General features: G+C 47.9%; 1 protein-coding gene across 1 annotated transcript in view; it reads left to right on the top strand.

Annotated features, from left to right (window-relative positions):
- Nucleotides 1-16196: 16196 nt before the first annotated feature.
- Nucleotides 16197-18278, top strand: part of LOC112237176 (adhesion G-protein coupled receptor V1-like) — a 225981-nt gene continuing 223899 nt past the window's right edge. Inside the window, exons 1-2 of the mRNA XM_042320335.1 lie at nt 16197-16376; nt 17562-17711. Coding sequence (XP_042176269.1) covers nt 16197-16376; nt 17562-17711 — 330 coding nt within the window. The remainder of the gene's footprint in view (nt 16377-17561; nt 17712-18278) is intronic.

The following is an 18278-nucleotide window of genomic DNA, read 5'->3' as shown; positions in this document are numbered from 1 at the left end:
GTTATCCCCCAATCCCTAGTGTTATCCCCCAATCCCTGAGTGTTATCCCCCAATCCCCTAGTGTTATCCCCCAATCACCAGTGTTATCCCCCAATTCCCTAGTGTTATCCCCCAATCCACGAGTGTTATCCCCCAATCCACGAGTGTTATCCCCCAATCCCGAGTGTTATCCCCCAATCCCAGAGTGTTATCCCCCAATCCCATAGTGTTATCCCCCAATCCCATAGTGTTATCCCCCAATCCCATAGTGTTATCCCCCAATCCCGAGTGTTATCCCCCAATCCCGTAGTGTTATCCCATAATCCCATAGTGGTATCCCCAATCCCCTAGTGTTATCCCCCAATACCCTAGTGTTATCCCCCAATCCCCCCAGTGTTATCCCCCAATCCCCTAGTGTTATCCCCCAATCCCCCAATAGTGTTATCCCCCAATCCCCGAGTGTTATCCCCCCCCTAATCCCCAAGCGTTATCCCCCAATCCCCAGCGTTATCCCCCAATCCCCGAGTGTTATCCCCCAATCCCCAGCGTTATCCCCCAATCCCCAAGCGTTATCCCCCAATCCCCTAGTGTTATCCCCCAATCCCCGAGTGTTATCCCCAAACCCCACCCTGCTCCTTAACCCAGACACCAACCCGCTCCTTAACTCAGACCCCTCCCCCCCTCCCCACCCTACCCCTTAACCCAGACCCCAACCCCACCCTACTCCTTAACCCAGACCCCAACCCGCTCCTTAACCCAGACGCCAACCCCACCATGTTCCTTAACCCAGACCCCAACCCGCTCCTTAACCCAGACCCCAACCCCACCCTGCTCCTTAACCCAGACCCCAACCCCACCCTGCTCGTTAACGCAGACCCCAACCTCACCCTGCCCCTTAACCCAGACCCCAACTTTACCCTGCCCCTTAACCCAGACCCATTCCAACCTTGTTCCTTTACCCACTACTGATAGTATGCTTAAAGGTACCTCTGAGTGTGTGTGTGTGTGTGTGTGTGTGTGTGTGTGTGTGTGTGTGTGTGTGTGTGTGTGTGTGTGTGTGTGTGTGTGTGTGTGTGTGTGTGTGTGCGGTGTTATCCCCCAATCCCCGGGGTATCTTAAGTCGCTACAATTCAAGAAAGAGGAGCAGGCCACTTATCCTACTCTTTTCTATATCCTAGCTACCCCTCCACTCTTTACACCCTCTCTCTCATGTTCTTTCTCTAGTCAAATCAAATCAAAGTTTATTTGTCACGTGTGCCGAATACAACAGGTGTAGCCCTTACAGTGAAATGCTTACTTACAGGCTCTAACCAATAGTGCAAAAAAGGTATTAGGTGAACAATAGGTAAGTAAAGAAATAAAACAACAGTAAAAAGACAGGCTATATACAGTAGCGAGGCTATAAAAGTAGCGAGGCTATATACAGTAGCGAGGCTATATACAGTAGCGAGGCTACATACAGTAGCGAGGCTATATACAGTAGTGAGGCTATAAAAGTAGCGAGGCTACATACAGTAGCGAGGCTATAAAAGTAGCGAGGCTACATACAGTAGCGAGGCTATAAAAGTAGCGAGGCTACATACAGTAGCGAGGCTATAAAAGTAGCAAGGCTACATACAGTAGCAAGGCTATAAAGTAGCAAGGCTACATACAGTAGCGAGGCTATAAAAGTAGCGAGGCTACATACAGTATCGAGGCTATAAAAGTGTGCGAGGCTACATACAGTAGCGAGGCTATAAAAGTAGCGAGGCTATATACAGTAGCGAGGCTATAAAAGTAGCGAGGCTATATACAGTAGCGAGGCTATAAAAGTAGCGAGGCTACATACAGTAGCGAGGCTATAAAAGTAGTGAGGCTATATACAGTAGCGAGGCTATAAAAGTAGCGAGGCTACATACAGTAGCGAGGCTATATACAGTAGTGAGGCTATAAAAGTAGCGAGGCTACATACAGTAGCGAGGCTATAAAACAAGCGACAGGCTACATACAGTAGCGAGGCTATAAAAGTAGCGAGGCTACATACAGTATCGAGGCTATAAAAGTAGCGAGGCTACATACAGTAGCGAGGCTATAAAAGTAGCGAGGCTATATACAGTAGCGAGGCTATAAAAGTAGCGAGGCTATATACAGTAGCGAGGCTATAAAAGTAGCGAGGCTACATACAGTAGCGAGGCTATAAAAGTAGTGAGGCTATATACAGTAGCGAGGCTATAAAAGTAGCGAGGCTACATACAGTAGTGAGGCTATATACAGTAGTGAGGCTATAAAAGTAGCGAGGCTACATACAGTAGCGAGGCTATAAAAGTAGCGAGGCTACATACAGTAGCGAGGCTATATACAGTAGTGAGGCTATAAAAGTAGCGAGGCTACATACAGTAGCGAGGCTATAAAAGTAGCGAGGCTACATACAGTAGCGAGGCTATAAAAGTAGCGAGGCTACATACAGTAGCAAGGCTATAAAAGTAGCGAGGCTACATACAGTAGCAAGGCTATAAAAGTAGCGAGGCTACATACAGTAGCGAGGCTATAAAAGTAGCGAGGCTATATACAGACACCAGTTAGTCAGGGTGATTGAGGTAGTATGTACTACAAGTCTCTGGTTTGTTTCTACCAACCAGGCCCTTCCTCATTGTAGTGTGACATGCTGCAGGAATTCCTAAAGTAGGCCTTTTAAATGGAGATCTGGTGTGTTTGTTATTGCAAAACATTTAGAGTGTTGATCCGTTTTTTCAGTCTTTTCATTTGTAAATGAGGCTAGAGAACCACCTGTTCCTAAAGATCACCCGGAGAACACGGGGCGGTTGCTGTGGACTCCAGAGAGGAGCTGTGACTTGAGTTTGTCAGTACATATGTGCATCCCAAATCACACTCTATTCCCTATATTGTGCACTGCTTTGGTCCAGAGGGCCCTGGTCAAAAGTAGTGCACTACATAGGGAATAGGGTGTTATTTGTGTTTCATCCTATGTGTTACAATACTGAGGAAACGGATAAGGTGTTAGGTGGGATTTATGCATCTTAACCACCCTATAGGATGATATGCTGTCAATGCCAGTGGAGGCTGCTGAGGGGAGGACATCTCATATTAATGTCTGGAACGGTGCGAATGGAATGGTATGAAACACATCAAATCAAATCAAATCAAATCAAATTTTATTTGTCACATACACATGGTTAGCAGATGTTAATGCGAGTGTAGCGAAATGCTTGTGCTTCTAGTTCCGACAATGCAGTAATAACGAACAAGTAATCTAACTAACAATTCCAAAAAAACTACTGTCTTATACACAGTGTAAGGGGATAAAGAATATGTACATAAGGATATATGAATGAGTGATGGTACAGAGCAGCATAGGCAAGATACAGTAGATGATTACGAGTACAGTATATACATATGAGATGAGTATGTAAACCAAGTGGCATAGTTAAAGTGGCTAGTGATACATGTATTACATAAGGATGCAGTCGATGATATAGAGTACAGTATCTACGTATGCATATGAGATGAATAATGTAGGGTAAGTAACATTATATAAGGTAGCATTGTTTAAAGTGGCTAGTGATATATTTACATCATTTCCCATCAATTCCCATGATTAAAGTGGCTGGAGTAGAGTCAGTGTCATTGACAGTGTGTTGGCAGTAGCCACTCAATGTTAGTGGTGGCTGTTTAACAGTCTGATGGCCTTGAGATAGAAGCTGTTTTTCAGTCTCTCGGTCCCAGCTTTGATGCACCTGTACTGACCTCGCCTTCTGGATGACAGCGGGGTGAACAGGCAGTGGCTCGGGTGGTTGATGTCCTTGATGATCTTTATGGCCTTCCTGTAGCATCGGGTGGTGTAGGTGTCCTGGAGGGCAGGTAGTTTGCCCCGGTGATGCGTTGTGCAGACCTCACTACCCTCTGGAGAGCCTTACGGTTGAGGGTGGTGCAGTTGCCATACCAGGCGGTGATACAGCCCGCCAGGATGCTCTCGATTGTGCATCTGTAGAAGTTTGTGAGTGCTTTTGGTGACAAGCCGAATTTCTTCAGCCTCCTGAGGTTGAAGAGGCGCTGCTGCGCCTTCCTCACGATGCTGTCTGTGTGAGTGGACCAATTCAGTTTGTCTGTGATGTGTATGCCGAGGAACTTAAAACTTGCTACCCTCTCCACTACTGTTCCATCGATGTGGATGGGGGTGTTCCCTCTGCTGTTTCCTGAAGTCCACAATCATCTCCTTAGTTTTGTTGACGTTGAGTGTGAGGTTATTTTCCTGACACCACACTCCGAGGGCCCTCACCTCCTCCCTGTAGGCCGTCTCGTCGTTGTTGGTAATCAAGCCTACCACTGTTGTGTCGTCCGCAAACTTGATGATTGAGTTGGAGGCGTGCGTGGCCACGCAGTCGTGGGTGAACAGGGAGTACAGGAGAGGGCTCAGAACGCACCCTTGTGGGCCCCAGTGTTGAGAATCAGCGGGGAGGAGATGTTGTTGCCTACCCTCACCACCTGGGGGCGGCCCGTCAGGAAGTCCAGTACCCAGTTGCACAGGGCGGGGTCGAGACCCAGGGTCTCGAGCTTGATGACGAGCTTGGAGGGTACTATGGTGTTGAATGCCGAGCTGTAGTCAATGAACAGCATTCTCACATAGGTATTCCTCTTGTCCAGATGGGTTAGGGCAGTGTGCAGTGTGGTTGAGATTGCATCGTCTGTGGACCTATTTGGGCGGTAAGCAAATTGGAGTGGGTCTAGGGTGTCAGGTAGGGTGGAGGTGATATGGTCCTTGACTAGTCTCTCAAAGCACTTCATGATGACGGATGTGAGTGCTACGGGCGGTAGTCGTTTAGCTCAGTTACCTTAGCTTTCTTGGGAACAGGAACAATGGTGGCCCTCTTGAAGCATGTGGGAACAGCAGACTGGTATAGGGATTGATTGAATATGTCCGTAAACACACCGGCCAGCTGGTCTGCGCATGCTCTGAGGGCGCGGCTGGGGATGCCGTCTGGGCCTGCAGCCTTGCGAGGGTTAACACGTTTAAATGTCTTACTCACTTCGGCTGCAGTGAAGGAGAGACCGCATGTTTTCGTTGCAGGCCGTGTCAGTGGCACTGTATTGTCCTCAAAGCGGGCAAAAAGTTATTTAGTCTGCCTGGGAGCAAGACATCCTGGTCCGTGACTGGGCTGGGTTTCTTCCTGTAGTCCGTGATTGACTGTAGACCCTGCCACATGCCTCTTGTGTCTGAGCTGTTGAATTGAGATTCTACTTTGTCTCTGTACTGGCGCTTAGCTTGTTTGATAGCCTTGCGGAGGGAATAGCTGCACTGTTTGTATTCAGTCATGTTACCAGACACCTTGCCCTGATTAAAAGCAGTGGTTCGCGCCTTCAGTTTCACACGAATGCTGCCATCAATCCACGGTTTCTGGTTAGGGAATGTTTTAATCGTTGCTATGGGAACGACATCTTCAACGCACGTTCTAATGAACTCGCACACCGAATCAGCGTATTCGTCAATTTTGTTGTCTGACGCAATACGAAACATCTCCCAGTCCACATGATGGAAGCAGTCTTGGAGTGTGGAGTCAGCTTGGTCGGACCAGCGTTGGACAGACCTCAGCGTGGGAGCTTCTTGTTTTAGTTTCTGTCTGTAGGCAGGGATCAACAAAATGGAGTCGTGGTCAGCTTTTCCGAAAGGGGGCGGGGCAGGGCCTTATATGCGTTGCGGAAGTTAGAGTAACAATGATCCAGGGTCTTTCCACCCCTGGTTGCGCAATCGATATGCTGATAAAATTTAGGGAGTCTTGTTTTCAGATTAGCCTTGTTAAAATCCCCAGCTACAATGAATGCAGCCTCCGGATAAATCGTTTCCAGTTTGCAGAGAGTTAAATAAAGTTCGTTCAGAGCCATCGATGTGTCTGCTTGGGGGGATATATACGGCTGTGATTATAATCGAAGAGAATTCTCTTGGTAGATAATGCGGTCTACATTTGATTGTGAGGAATTCTAAATCAGGTGAACAGAAGGATTTGAGTTCCTGTATGTTTCTTTCATCACACCATGTCACGTTAGTCATAAGGCATACGCCCCCGCCCTCTTCTTACCAGAAAGATGTTCCTTTCTGTCGGTGCGATGTGTGGAGAAACCCGCTGGCTGCACCGCTTCGGATACCGTCTCTCCAGTGAGCCATGTTTCCGTGAAGCAGAGAACGTTACAGTCTCTGATGTCCCTCTGGAATGCTACCCTTGCTCGGATTTCATCAACCTTGTTGTCAAGAGACTGGACATTGGCGAGAAGAATGCTAGGGAGTGGTGCACGATGTGCCCGTCTCCGGAGTCTGACCAGAAGACCGCTTCGTTTCCCTCTTTTTTTCTGAGTCGTTTTGGAACTTATGCGAGTGTAATGTTTACTGTCAAATTTGATTGTTTATTTCACTTCTGTTTATTATTTACTTCACTTGCTTTGTCAATGTTATGTTTCCTATGCCAATTTAGCCCTTACATTGAATTGATTTGAGACACACGCACAGAGAGAAAAACACACAGCGAGAGAGACACACAGCGAGAGAGACACACAGCGAGAGAGACACACAGCGAGAGAGACACACAGAGAGAGAGACACACAGAGAGACACACACACACCCACACACAGAGACTGAATGGCAATTAGCAATTCATCCAGGCCTCACATGCAATGAATTAATACTCTGCCTAATTCATCCAGGCCTCACATACAATGAATTAATCATTTTCCTAATTTGTCTAATTTAGTCTGTCTGCTGTAGCAACCTCATCCTTGTTAAATGGTCTGAAAGTGCATCATTGTGTGTTGCTAATCAGTCAGAAGAGAGAGACAACTCACCTGTTTTGTCTGGTTTCTACCCACTTTTCACAAAGAAAGAAATCATTGTGTTTTTGGTTTGCGAGGATGTGAGATGCAGTTTAAATGTAACGTCTGACAATATGTGACTGACCTCACAATGTGACTGATCTCAGTATGTGACTGACCTCACAATGTGACTGATCTCAGTATGTGACTGACCTCAATATGTGACTGATCTCAATATGTGACTGAACTCAAAATGTGACTGACCTCAATATGTGACTGACATCAATATGTGACTGACCTCAATATGTGACTGACCTCAAAATGTGACTGACCTCAATATGTGACTGACCTCAAAATGTGACTGACCTCAATTATTTTTTTCCCCACCTTTATTTAACCAGGTAGGCTAGTTGAGAACACCTTTATTCAACCAGGTAGGCTAGTTGAGAACACCTTTATTTAACCAGGTAGGCTAGTTGAGAACACCTTTATTTAACCAGGTAGGCTAGTTGAGAACAAGTTCTCATTTGCAACTGCGACCTGGACAAGATAAAGCAATTCGACACTTACAACAACACAGAGTTACACATGGAATAAACAAAACATAGTCAATAATACAGTAGAACAAAAGAAAACAAAGTCTATATACAGTGAGTGTAAATGAGGTAAGATAAGGGAGTTAAGGCAATAAATAGTCCATGGTGGCGAAGTAATTACAATATAGCAATTAAACACTGGAATGGTAGATGTGCAGAAGATGAATGTGCAAGTAGAGATACTGGGGTGCAAAGGAGCACGATAAATAAATACAGTATGGGGATGAGGGTAGTGTATGGGGCTTTGGTGACAAAACAGATGGCACTGTGATAGACTGCATCCAGTATGTTGAGTAGAGTGTTGGAGGCTATTTTATAGATGACATCACTGAAGTCGAGGATCGGTAGGATGGTCAGTTTTATGAGGGTATGTTTGGCAGCATGAGTGAAGGAGGCTTTGTTGCGATATAGGAAGCCAATTCTAGATTTAATTTGGGATAGGAGATGCTTCATGTGAGTCTGTAAGGAGAGTTTACAGTCTAACCAGACACCTAGGCATTTGTAGTTGTCCACTTATTCTAAGTCAGAGCCGTCCAGAGTAGTGATGCTGGATGGGCGAGCAGGTGCGGGCAGTGATCGGTTGAATAGCATGCATTTAGTTTTACTTGCATTTAAGAGCAGTTGGAGGCCACGGAATGAGAGTTGTTTGGCATTCAAGCTTGTCTGGAGGTTAGTTAACACAGTGTCCAAAGAGGGGCCCGAAGTATACAGAATGGTGTCATCTGCGTAGAGTTGTATCAGAGAATCACCAGCAGCAAGAGCAACATCATTGATGTATACCGAGAAGAGAGTCGGCCCGAGGATTGAACCCTGTGGCACCCCCATAGAGACTGCCAGAGGTCCGGACAACAGGCCCTCCGATTTGACATACTGAACTCTATCAGAGAAGTAGTTGGCAAACATTTGAGAAACCAAGGCCGTCGAGTCTGCCAATAAGAATGTGGTGATTGACAGAGTCGAAAGCCTCAGGCCAGGTCGATGAAGACGGCTGCACAGTAATGTCTCTTATCGATGGTGGTTATGATGTCGTTTAGAACCTTGAGCGTGGTTGAGGTGCACCCATGACCAGCTCTGAAACCAGATTGCATAGCGGAGAAGGTACGGTGTGATTCGAAATGGTCGGTAATCTGTTTGTTAACTTGGATTTTGAAGACATTAGAAAGACAGGGTAGGATAGATATAGGTCTGTAGCAGTTTGGGTCTAGAGTGTCACCCCCTTTGAAGAGTGGGATGACCGCGGCAGCTTTCCAATCTTTGGGAATCTCAGACGATACGAAAGAGAGGTTGAACAGGCTAGTAATAGGGGTTGCAACAATTTCGGCAGATAATTTTAGAAAGAGATCGTCCAAATTGTCTAGCCGGCTGATTTGTGGGGGTACAGATTTTGCAGCTCTTTCAGAACATCAGCTATCTGGATTTGGGTAAAGGAGAAATGGTGGGGGATTTGGCAGGTTGCTGTGGAGGGTGCCTGGCAGATGACCGGAATAGGGGTAGCCAGGTGGAAAGCAAGGCCAGCCGTAGAGAAATGCTGGTGACAGTGTTTCCTAGCCTCAGTGCAGTGGGCAGCTGGGAGGAGGTGCTCTTATTCTCCATGGATTTTACAGTGTCCCAGAACTTTCTTGAGTTAGTACTACAGGATACAAATTTCTGTTTGAAAAAGCTAGCCTTAGCTTTCCTAACTGCCTGTGTATATTTGTTCCTAACTACCCTGAAAAGTTGCATATCACGGGGACTATTTGATGCTAAGGCAAAACGCCACAGGAGGTCTTTGTGCTGGTCAATGGCAGACAGGTCTGGAGTGAACCAAGGACTATATCTATTCTAGTCAATATGTGACTGACCTCAATATGTGACCGACCTCAATATGTGACCGACCTCAATATGTGACCGACCTCAATATGTGACCGACCTCAATATGTGACTGACCTCAATATGTGACCGACCTCAATATGTGACTGACCTCAATATGTGACCGACCTCAATATGTGACCGACCTCAATATGTGACCGACCTCAATATGTGACCGACCTCAATATGTGACCGACCTCAATATGTGACTGACCTCAATATGTGACCGACCTCAATATGTGACCGACCTCAATATGTGACCGACCTCAATATGTGACCGACCTCAATATGTGACCGACCTCAATATGTGACCGACCTCAATATGTGACTGACCTCAATATGTGACCGACCTCAATATGTGACCGACCTCAATATGTGACCGACCTCAATATGTGACCGACCTCAATATGTGACCGACCTCAATATGTGACTGACCTCAATATGTGACCGACCTCAATATGTGACCGACCTCAATATGTGACTGACCTCAATATGTGACTGACCTCAATATGTGACTGACCTCAATATGTGACTGACCTCAAAATGTAACTGACCTCATGTAGTTTTCTTTTTCTTTTACTTTGTCCTCCCTAATGGTTAGAGAGAGAGAGAGAGAGAGAGAGAGAGATGGGGCCCGGCGTCACGACGGGGCCGGGGCGGCGGATGGCGCGGGGCCGGTCCAGGCCGCGATAGGCCACGGGGGACCATTTGATTTTGCAGTTTTTTGAAAGCAACGTCTCCCTTTCGGCTCGGGCGGCTGCCGCCGTGTCCTCTCTGTCTCGATCTGGCTCTCTGTCTCGCTCTGGCTCTCTGGCTCTGTCTCGATCTGGCTCTCTGTCTCGCTCTGACTCTCTGGCTCTGTCTCGATCTGGCTCTCTGTCTCGCTCTGACTCTCTGGCTCTGTCTCGATCTGGCTCTCTGTCTCGCTCTGGCTCTCTGGCTCTGTCTCGATCTGGCTCTCTGTCTCGCTCTGACTCTCTGGCTCTGTCTCGATCTGGCTCTCTGTCTTGCTCTGGCTCTCTGGCTCTGTCTCGATCTGGCTCTCTGTCTCGCTCTGACTCTCTGGCTCTGTCTCGATCTGGCTCTCTGTCTCGCTCTGACTCTCTGGCTCTGTCTCGATCTGGCTCTCTGTCTCGCTCTGACTCTCTGGCTCTGTCTCGATCTGGCTCTCTGTCTCGCTCTCGCTCTCTGTCTCGCTCTTGGGCAGCGGCCGTGTCTCCCTCTCGCTCTCCCTCTCGCTCTTCCTCCGAAGAGGAGCACGACCGCGAGGCCGAGTCATCGTCGCTCGGGGTTTTATTCCTCACTGTCTTCATCTTCCAAAACGTCCTCCTCTTCGGATTCGCAGTAGTCTTCTTCGTCTTCTTGGTCGACACTGGAGGATATCTGTTCCAGGACCTGAGCCGCGCTGAAACAAGGACTGCGAGGCGTCGTAGGCAGAGGGCTCACGCTCGGCCGGGTCGTATTCGTCCTCGTCGTCGTCCTCATCATCGTCCTCATCTTCTTCTCCTTCTTCTTCTTCTTCTTCCTGACAATATTAGTAGCCTCTCTACGGCCGGCTTACAGTGGCCACGTGAATGGGACGAGGCACGCGAATGGACGAGGCGCGTTGTCGGCCCTGTCTGCTCCTTCGGGCCCTTCGGTCCATCCGGTACGCTTGGCTGGCCTCCCCGTGTGATTGCACCGAGGTCATGCACTGAGTTCTTGGGGACAAGTGGTGCCAGGGTCACTCTGACCCGGCCCAGACAGAGGGGAACAACTCGTAAAACAGGGCCAAGGTCACTCTGACCCAGCCCAGACAGTGGTCGGAGGGTTACAACATACACCTTACTAAGGCTGCCAGGGTCACTCTGACCCCAGCCCCCGGGACAGAGGGGAACAACTCATAACACAGGGCCTACACAGGGCCCGGCTCACTATGACCCGGCCCAGGCAGGGGTAGGAGGGTTACAACATACACCTTCCTAAGGCTGCCAGGGTCACTCTGACCCACACAGACACGGGGGATCAACTCGTAACGCTGCCCGGGGTCAATCTGACGTCACTATGTCCCCGCCCACACAGGGGTAGGAGGGTTACAACATACACCTTCCTAAGGCTGCCAGGGTCACTCTGACCCACACGACACGGGGGATCAACTCGTAACGCTGCCCGGGGTCAATCTGACGTCACTATGTCCCCGCCCACACAGGGGTAGGAGGGTTACAACATACACCTTCCTAAGGCTGCCAGGGTCACTCTGACCCACACAGACACGGGGGATCAACTCGTAACGCTGCCCGGGGTCAATCTGACCCGCCGAGACAACGGGAGGGTTAAATTAGCGTCTAGCCGACAACACGTTGTGGTTTACTGAATACCCGTCAGATTAAATTATGTACATTTTAGCCATAGTCACTTATTGCATTTCTTAATTTCCCTCACCCTCTGGATGTTGAGAATGTTCACTGATCTAAACGTACATGTGAATTGCGATTATGGGGTTGTGAGCTGAGCGTATATGGCAGCTTTTCATGTGTGCATGTGTGTACATGTGTGTGTGTGTGTGTGTGTGTGTGTGTGTGTGTGTGTGTGTGTGTGTGTGTGTGTGTGTGTGTGTGTGTGTGTGTGTGTGTGCATGTGTGTACATGTGTGTGTGTGTGTGTGTGTGTGTGTGTGTGTGTGTGTGTGTGTGTGTGTGTGTGTGTGTGTGTGTGTGTGTACATGTGTGTGTGTGTGTGTGTGTGTGTGTGTGTGTGTACGTGTGTGTGTGTGTGTGTGTGTGTGTGTGTGTGTGTGTGTGTGTGTTTATGTGTGTGTGTGTACATGTGTGTGTGTGTGTGTGTGTGTGTGTGTGTGTGTGTGTGTGTGTGTGTGTGTGTGTGTGTGTGTGTGTGTGTGTGTGTGTGTGTGTGTGTGTGTGTGTGTGTGTGTGTGTGTGTGTGTGTGTGTGTGTGTGTGTGTGTGTGTGCTCAACTAGAGAATAAACCACCAAACAGAGGCTACATTCTGGTTAAAAAACACAAAAATTAAGAGAAACATAAAGAGCTTTTTCCTGTGAAAAATGGCTAAACTTCTGTGGCCACAGCATTGGTGGTTTCATCACTCGTTATTGTACTGCCTGGCTGAAAGTTCTGCTGGTGCCGGGGCCATCGGAGGAAGGCCTGCAGTGCCAAGCTAGGATTGGTTGAGACTTGGTGACACCTCCATTTTCAACATATCCTTTCCCTGCACTTTAATACCATTTTAATTCAGCTTCAGGACGGTTCTGCCCAACGTATATTTACAGAATTCTCTGATGTTCACCGTTACGATGCACACGATGCACTCATAATGACACATTACATCATCAATAAGTACATACTGTATGTAGGGACACTTAGTGATGTATGAAGACACTCACCCGGGGGCTTATAACAAATCCTGCTTACAACCCTCCGACGAGCCACCAAACAGGAAAAGCCTCAATACAGGACTAAGATTGAATCTTACTTTACAGGCTCTGATGCTTGTCAAACTATCACAGATTGCAAAGGGAAACCCAGCCAAGAGCTGCCAGTGACGCGAGCCGACCAGACGAGCGGAATGCCTCTATGCTCGCTTCGAGGCAAGCAATACTCAGAGCATACACAGACCAGCTGGCTAATGTCTTCACTGAGATGTTCAACCTCTCCATGACCCACTTTGTAATACCTACATGTTTCAAGCAGACCACCATAGTCCCCGTGCCCAAGAACACCAAGGTAAGCTGTCTCAATGACTATCGCCACGTAGCAATCACATCTGTAGCCATGAAATGCATTGATAGGCTGGTCATGGCTCACGACAACACCATCATCCCGGAAACCCTAGACCCAGTCCAATTCACATACCGCCCCAACAGATCCACAGATGATACAATCTCTATTGCACTCCACACTGCCCTTTCACACCTGGACAGAAGGAACACGTTTTGGAACATTTGAGAATGCTGTTCTTTGACTACAGCTCAACGTTCAACACCATAATGTCTTCCAAGCTCATCACTAAATCTTCATTAGAAGGGCATTGTCAGCATGAGACAGCGTTATTCTGTTACACTCAACACTGTTCTCACATCATCAACCAGGCACTACACATGGTGTCATCAACGACCGCGAAGAAGCCAGTGACTGTACACACACACACACACACACACACACACACACACACACACACACACACACACACACACACACACACACACACACACACACACACACACTCCTGGTCCCACAGGCTGTGAAGTCTTGTCTGGTGAATTAATAATTCATGTTAAGACTACGGAGCTGGCTCCTGGCAGCAGAAACCCTAGAGGCAGGCCAAGGCTGACCCCAGGAGCAGCCTGGTAACCCAACACCCGTCACATCGGCTGCACAGGATCCACTAATCTCCCCAGTCTCAGTTACTATCTATGGGCCCAGAGTAGCCCTGTCAACCTGTTGCCAAGTCACTGACAGGTGACAGTGTCAAAACACCCCTGAGCACCTCTGTCACGCTCCTGGCAGCCGAGTGAGACCAGTTGCCTAAAGGCACTGCACCGTTTAGTGCCAATGATAACCGGTGCAGAGTCTCCCAACTGTGTTCTCTACTCTAAGCTCATGAAACTAGAGGCTTATCACCCTCCTGAATGAAGCTCAATGCCCAACACTAACAAACTTTCCTGCCAAGCGTGTTTGGCACTTTTGCATTGGGGCAATATTTCCAAACCAACTGCATAAATAAAATAAAAAATACAAATAATAAGTATTACTTAGCTTGCTGGCGTGCAGTATGTATCTTGATCACAGCTTTAAGGTTTAGCTGAATATGCAGTCTAAATACAGTGAACACAAACTGGTTTGATATGAATTGGGATCTTATGAATTCCATCCAATGTGTTTCCACTCTGCAGCCTTCACTGTATCTGTCTGTATGTATCATCTCATCAGGGGTCTGTTGTGAGGTTGGCGTTAAGACAGCCAAGTCCCCTGTGTTCTGGCCTCTACCCTCCCTCTCCCTCTCTCTTCGGCTGAAAAGATCTGTGATGGACAGATATGGTTACTGTGGTTACCGCACCAATCTGTGCTCCACTGTCCTGGCCTATCGCCCCGCTATCTGGGGTCTCTGGACGCTGAGGCCTTTGATGCTCCTGTGTCTGTCCTGTAACAGTACTGGCATGAGTGTGTGTGCAGTTGGACTGCTCAGAGCCTTATCAATGTCAGGAGGCTCTGACAGGCCTCTACAGACAGAGAGCCTGCTCTGACAGACAGGCCCTGCATAGCCCAGAAGCCCCAGTGGTGCCGGTGTCAGGACAGACTGTTGCGCTGCACATAACCAGAACCAGGCAATACACACAGCATCTGCCCAGCAACAACCTTATTTGAAGGGTCTTTGTGTGTGTGCCAGAAGAAGTGAGTGATAGTGAGGTCATGATGGCTTTAGAAAAGGAGGGGATCTGTGAGAGAGAGAGAGAGTCTCTCGGAGTGTGATGTAATCTGTATAAGGGGGCAGGAAGTTCCCCTCCCCAGGGGAGAGAGCAGGCAGAAGGCCCATCTCTCTCCCTCTGTCTTCTCTTTGTCCCCATCCCTCTCTCTCCCCCTCTCTCCCCTCTTTCTCCCTCTGTCTCTTCTCTCTCCCTCTCACTCCCTCTCTCTCTCCATCTGTCTCCTCTGCCTCCCTCTGCCCTACGCTGCTACACAGCAGCTCTTAATCAACTTTTGATAGCTTTCAAAGCACCCTGTCCACCACAGGCATACACACAGACACACACATGCATGCAACCATGCACACGCACATACACACACGCACAAACACACACACGCACACACACACACACACTCTGGATCACTATATCTGTTTTTCTGTTTCATTTAGATGTTCCACTATGTAGTTGTTTCACTCTGCTCTCTAGCATGACACCTGTATTGATTCATGTTTCTCTCAGAAACACCCATGATACTGGAAATAACCCAGAGTGATCTAACAGGGACGGAACATATGAAAAATGGGATGCTTTCAATGTCCAAGTTTCCTAAGACATTTCTCTCCCCAAAAAGGAAAACAACATGACTTCATTCATTGCGGGTGTATTTTTCAACCTTGTAATTTACAGCAAATATTTAAAAAGACACGTGGTCATGTTCACCAGGATCTGGATGCCCACAACTTTGCATTATGTTGACCTCACCCACTGGTTGCGTTGTTTGTTTTGTCAATCATGACAGAAGAACGGATTAGATTCTGAGAAGAAAGGAGAGCGCTGGCAGTATGTGTGTATAAGCCATGACATGCTGACTCATAAAACCCCAAAGGCTATCAACTGTCTCAACGAACAACGTCACCTATCACATGTATTATTGATAGATGTGGTCAGGCGGAGGAGAAACTACAATCTAGACAGGTCATTATATTCCAGTGAGCAGCGGGACTATGGTTTTATCGGGGGCATTTCCCTTCTATCTTGCCAATCTGATCCTGTTCTGCTTATTCTGGAGCCCCTAACCTATAACACTGTGTCAATGGCCAACATACACCAATATACTCCTCTTTTGTATCCCAACGATGTTCTATGAATGCTCCATTTGTGAAGATCTTCCTCTGTCTCTCTGTCTCTCTGTCTTTCTGTCTCTCTGTCTCTCTGTCTCTCTCTGTCTGTCTGTCTGTCTGTCTGTCTGTCTGTCTGTCTGTCTGTCTGTCTGTCTGTCTGTCTGTCTGTCTGTCTGTCTGTCTGTCTGTCTGTCTGTCTGTCTGTCTGTCTGTCTGTCTGTCTGTCTCTGTCTGTCTGTCTGTCTGTCTGTCTCTCTGTCTCTCTCACTGTCTGTCTGTTTGTCTGTCTCTCTGTCTGTCTGTCTGTCTGTCTGTCTGTCTGTCTGTCTGTCTGTCTGTCTGTCTGTCTGTCTGTCTGTCTGTCTGTCTGTCTGTCTGTCTGTCTGTCTGTCTGTCTCACTGTCTGTCTGTCTGTCTCTCTCACTGTCCTGTCTGTGTTCTATCCATCTGACAGGAATGCCAACTGTCCTCACACTAGCTGGGTTGATTCTGGCTCTGTCCATCCCGAGTGCCAGGCTTGAGTCAGCTGAGCTGAGGTTCCTGGGACAGACGGACTTCGTGGTCAACGAGACCACCGTGGTTCGCCTGGTGGTGGAGAGGATCGGAGACCCGGTCAACGTGACCACACTGGTTCTGGTAGGAACAACCTGGTCATATTCAACCTAGTTTTTATCTAGATGCCTTTGTGTGTTTACGTAATCTCCTCTAACTTGGCATTAGTCTCTCTGACTTAAGTCTTGTAGGGGACAGTTGTGGGTAAGTGTCGGTTTAATGCAATGGTGACCAGCCATGATTAGCCAATCAAATCAAATCAAATTTATTTATATAGCCCTTCGTACATCAGCTGTTATCTCAAAGTTCTGTACAGATACCCAGCCTAAAACCCAAAACAGCAAGCAATGCAGGTGTAGAAGCACGGTGGCTAGGAATAACTCCCTAGAAAGGCCAAAACCTAGGAAGAAACCTAGAGAGGAACCAGGCTATGTGGGGTGGCCAGTCCTCTTCTGGCTGTGCCTGGTAGAGATTATAACAGAACATGGCCAAGATGTTCAAATGTTCATAAATGACCAGCATGGTCAAATAATAACAATCACAGGCAGAACAGTTGAAACTGGAGAAGCAGCACGGCCAGGTGGACTGGGGACAGCAAGGAGTCAGCATGCATGAAATCAGCCCTTGCCTTGACAGGAAGCCAGTGTAGGGAGGCTAGCACTGGAGTAATATGATCACATTTTTTGGTCCTCGTCAGGATTCTAGCAGCCGTATTTAGCATCACACAGCACTAGGGCAGAACAGTGAAGCATTAGCCTCAACCCCGGTTGTCACCGAAGCTGGTCTGCTCCTGAGTTGTCAAATGCAGGTAAGAGGATAAGATAAGTGACCTTTGTACTGTGGGAGGCAGTGTGTGAAATGAAAGGCCTGCAGTACGTTGGCAGTAACTGTCACCCACATCAGAACGAATGTGTCAGCTTCCACATGGGAGCCAGTGTCTTCTCCCTCCCCATGGGTGTTTGGCAAACTAGTGGGGCTTTCCCAGGCCTATTGCGGCTCTTATATTCTGGCCTGTTTGTGTTTGGGGCTTTCCCAGGCCTATTGAGGCTCCTATATTCTGGCCTGGTTGGGGCTTTCCCAGGCCTATTGAGGCTCCTATATTCTTTTGACAGTTCCTTAAATCTCAATACTCTATCCCTAGCAGTTGGCACAGTTGAGTTGACCCCAGCATTCTATATTTTCATACAGGCTGAGTGTGAGTCAGTCTGTCTTTAAGTGGTAAAGATCAAGTCAAATTATTACAACATCAACTGTCCTTGGTGCTTCTAGTTGGAGGGAGATGACACAGGGGACTTTGAGGCCTCCACGGCTGCAGCCTTCCTGCTGTCGTCAGAGGCCAGTAAGACCATCTTCATCGCTGTAAGGGACGACGAGCTGCCCGAGGCCGACGAGACCTTTGTCTTCAACCTAAGGCTACAGGTAATGGAAAGAGAGTGTGTGTGTGTGTGTGTGTGTGTGTGTTTGTGTTTGTGTGTGTGAGTGTGTGTGAGGTCATTCAAATTCAGGGGTTATTATGGTTTCCCTTGTACCATGCTCATGTGCAAGGGAAACCATATCAAAGGCATGTACTTCCGGCGCCGACAGAGATGGCCGCCTCGCTTCGCGTTCCTAGGAAACTATGCAGTTTTTTGTTTTTTTACGTGTTATTTCTTACACTAGTACCCCAGGTCATCTTAGGTTTCATTACATACAGCCGAGAAGAACTACTGAATATAAGATCAGCGTCAACTCACCATCAGTACGACCAAGAATATGTTTTTCGCGATGCGGATCCTGTGTTCTGCCTTACAACCAGTGTAACCGAGTGGATCACATGCAGCGACCAAAAAAAAAAAACTACTCAGAAAAAGAGGGAAACGAAGCGGTCTTCTGGTCAGACTCCGGAGACGGGCACATCGTGCACCACTCCCTAGCATTCTTCTTGCCAATGTCCAGTCTCTTGACAACAAGGTTGATGAAATCCGAGCAAGGGTAGCATTCCAGAGG

The sequence above is a fragment of the Oncorhynchus tshawytscha genome, linkage group LG04 (assembly GCF_018296145.1).
Source record: "Oncorhynchus tshawytscha isolate Ot180627B linkage group LG04, Otsh_v2.0, whole genome shotgun sequence".
Taxonomy (NCBI): Eukaryota; Metazoa; Chordata; class Actinopteri; order Salmoniformes; family Salmonidae; genus Oncorhynchus; species Oncorhynchus tshawytscha.
Note: the sequence above shows the minus strand (reverse complement) of the source record. Positions and strands in the feature narration are given on the sequence as shown.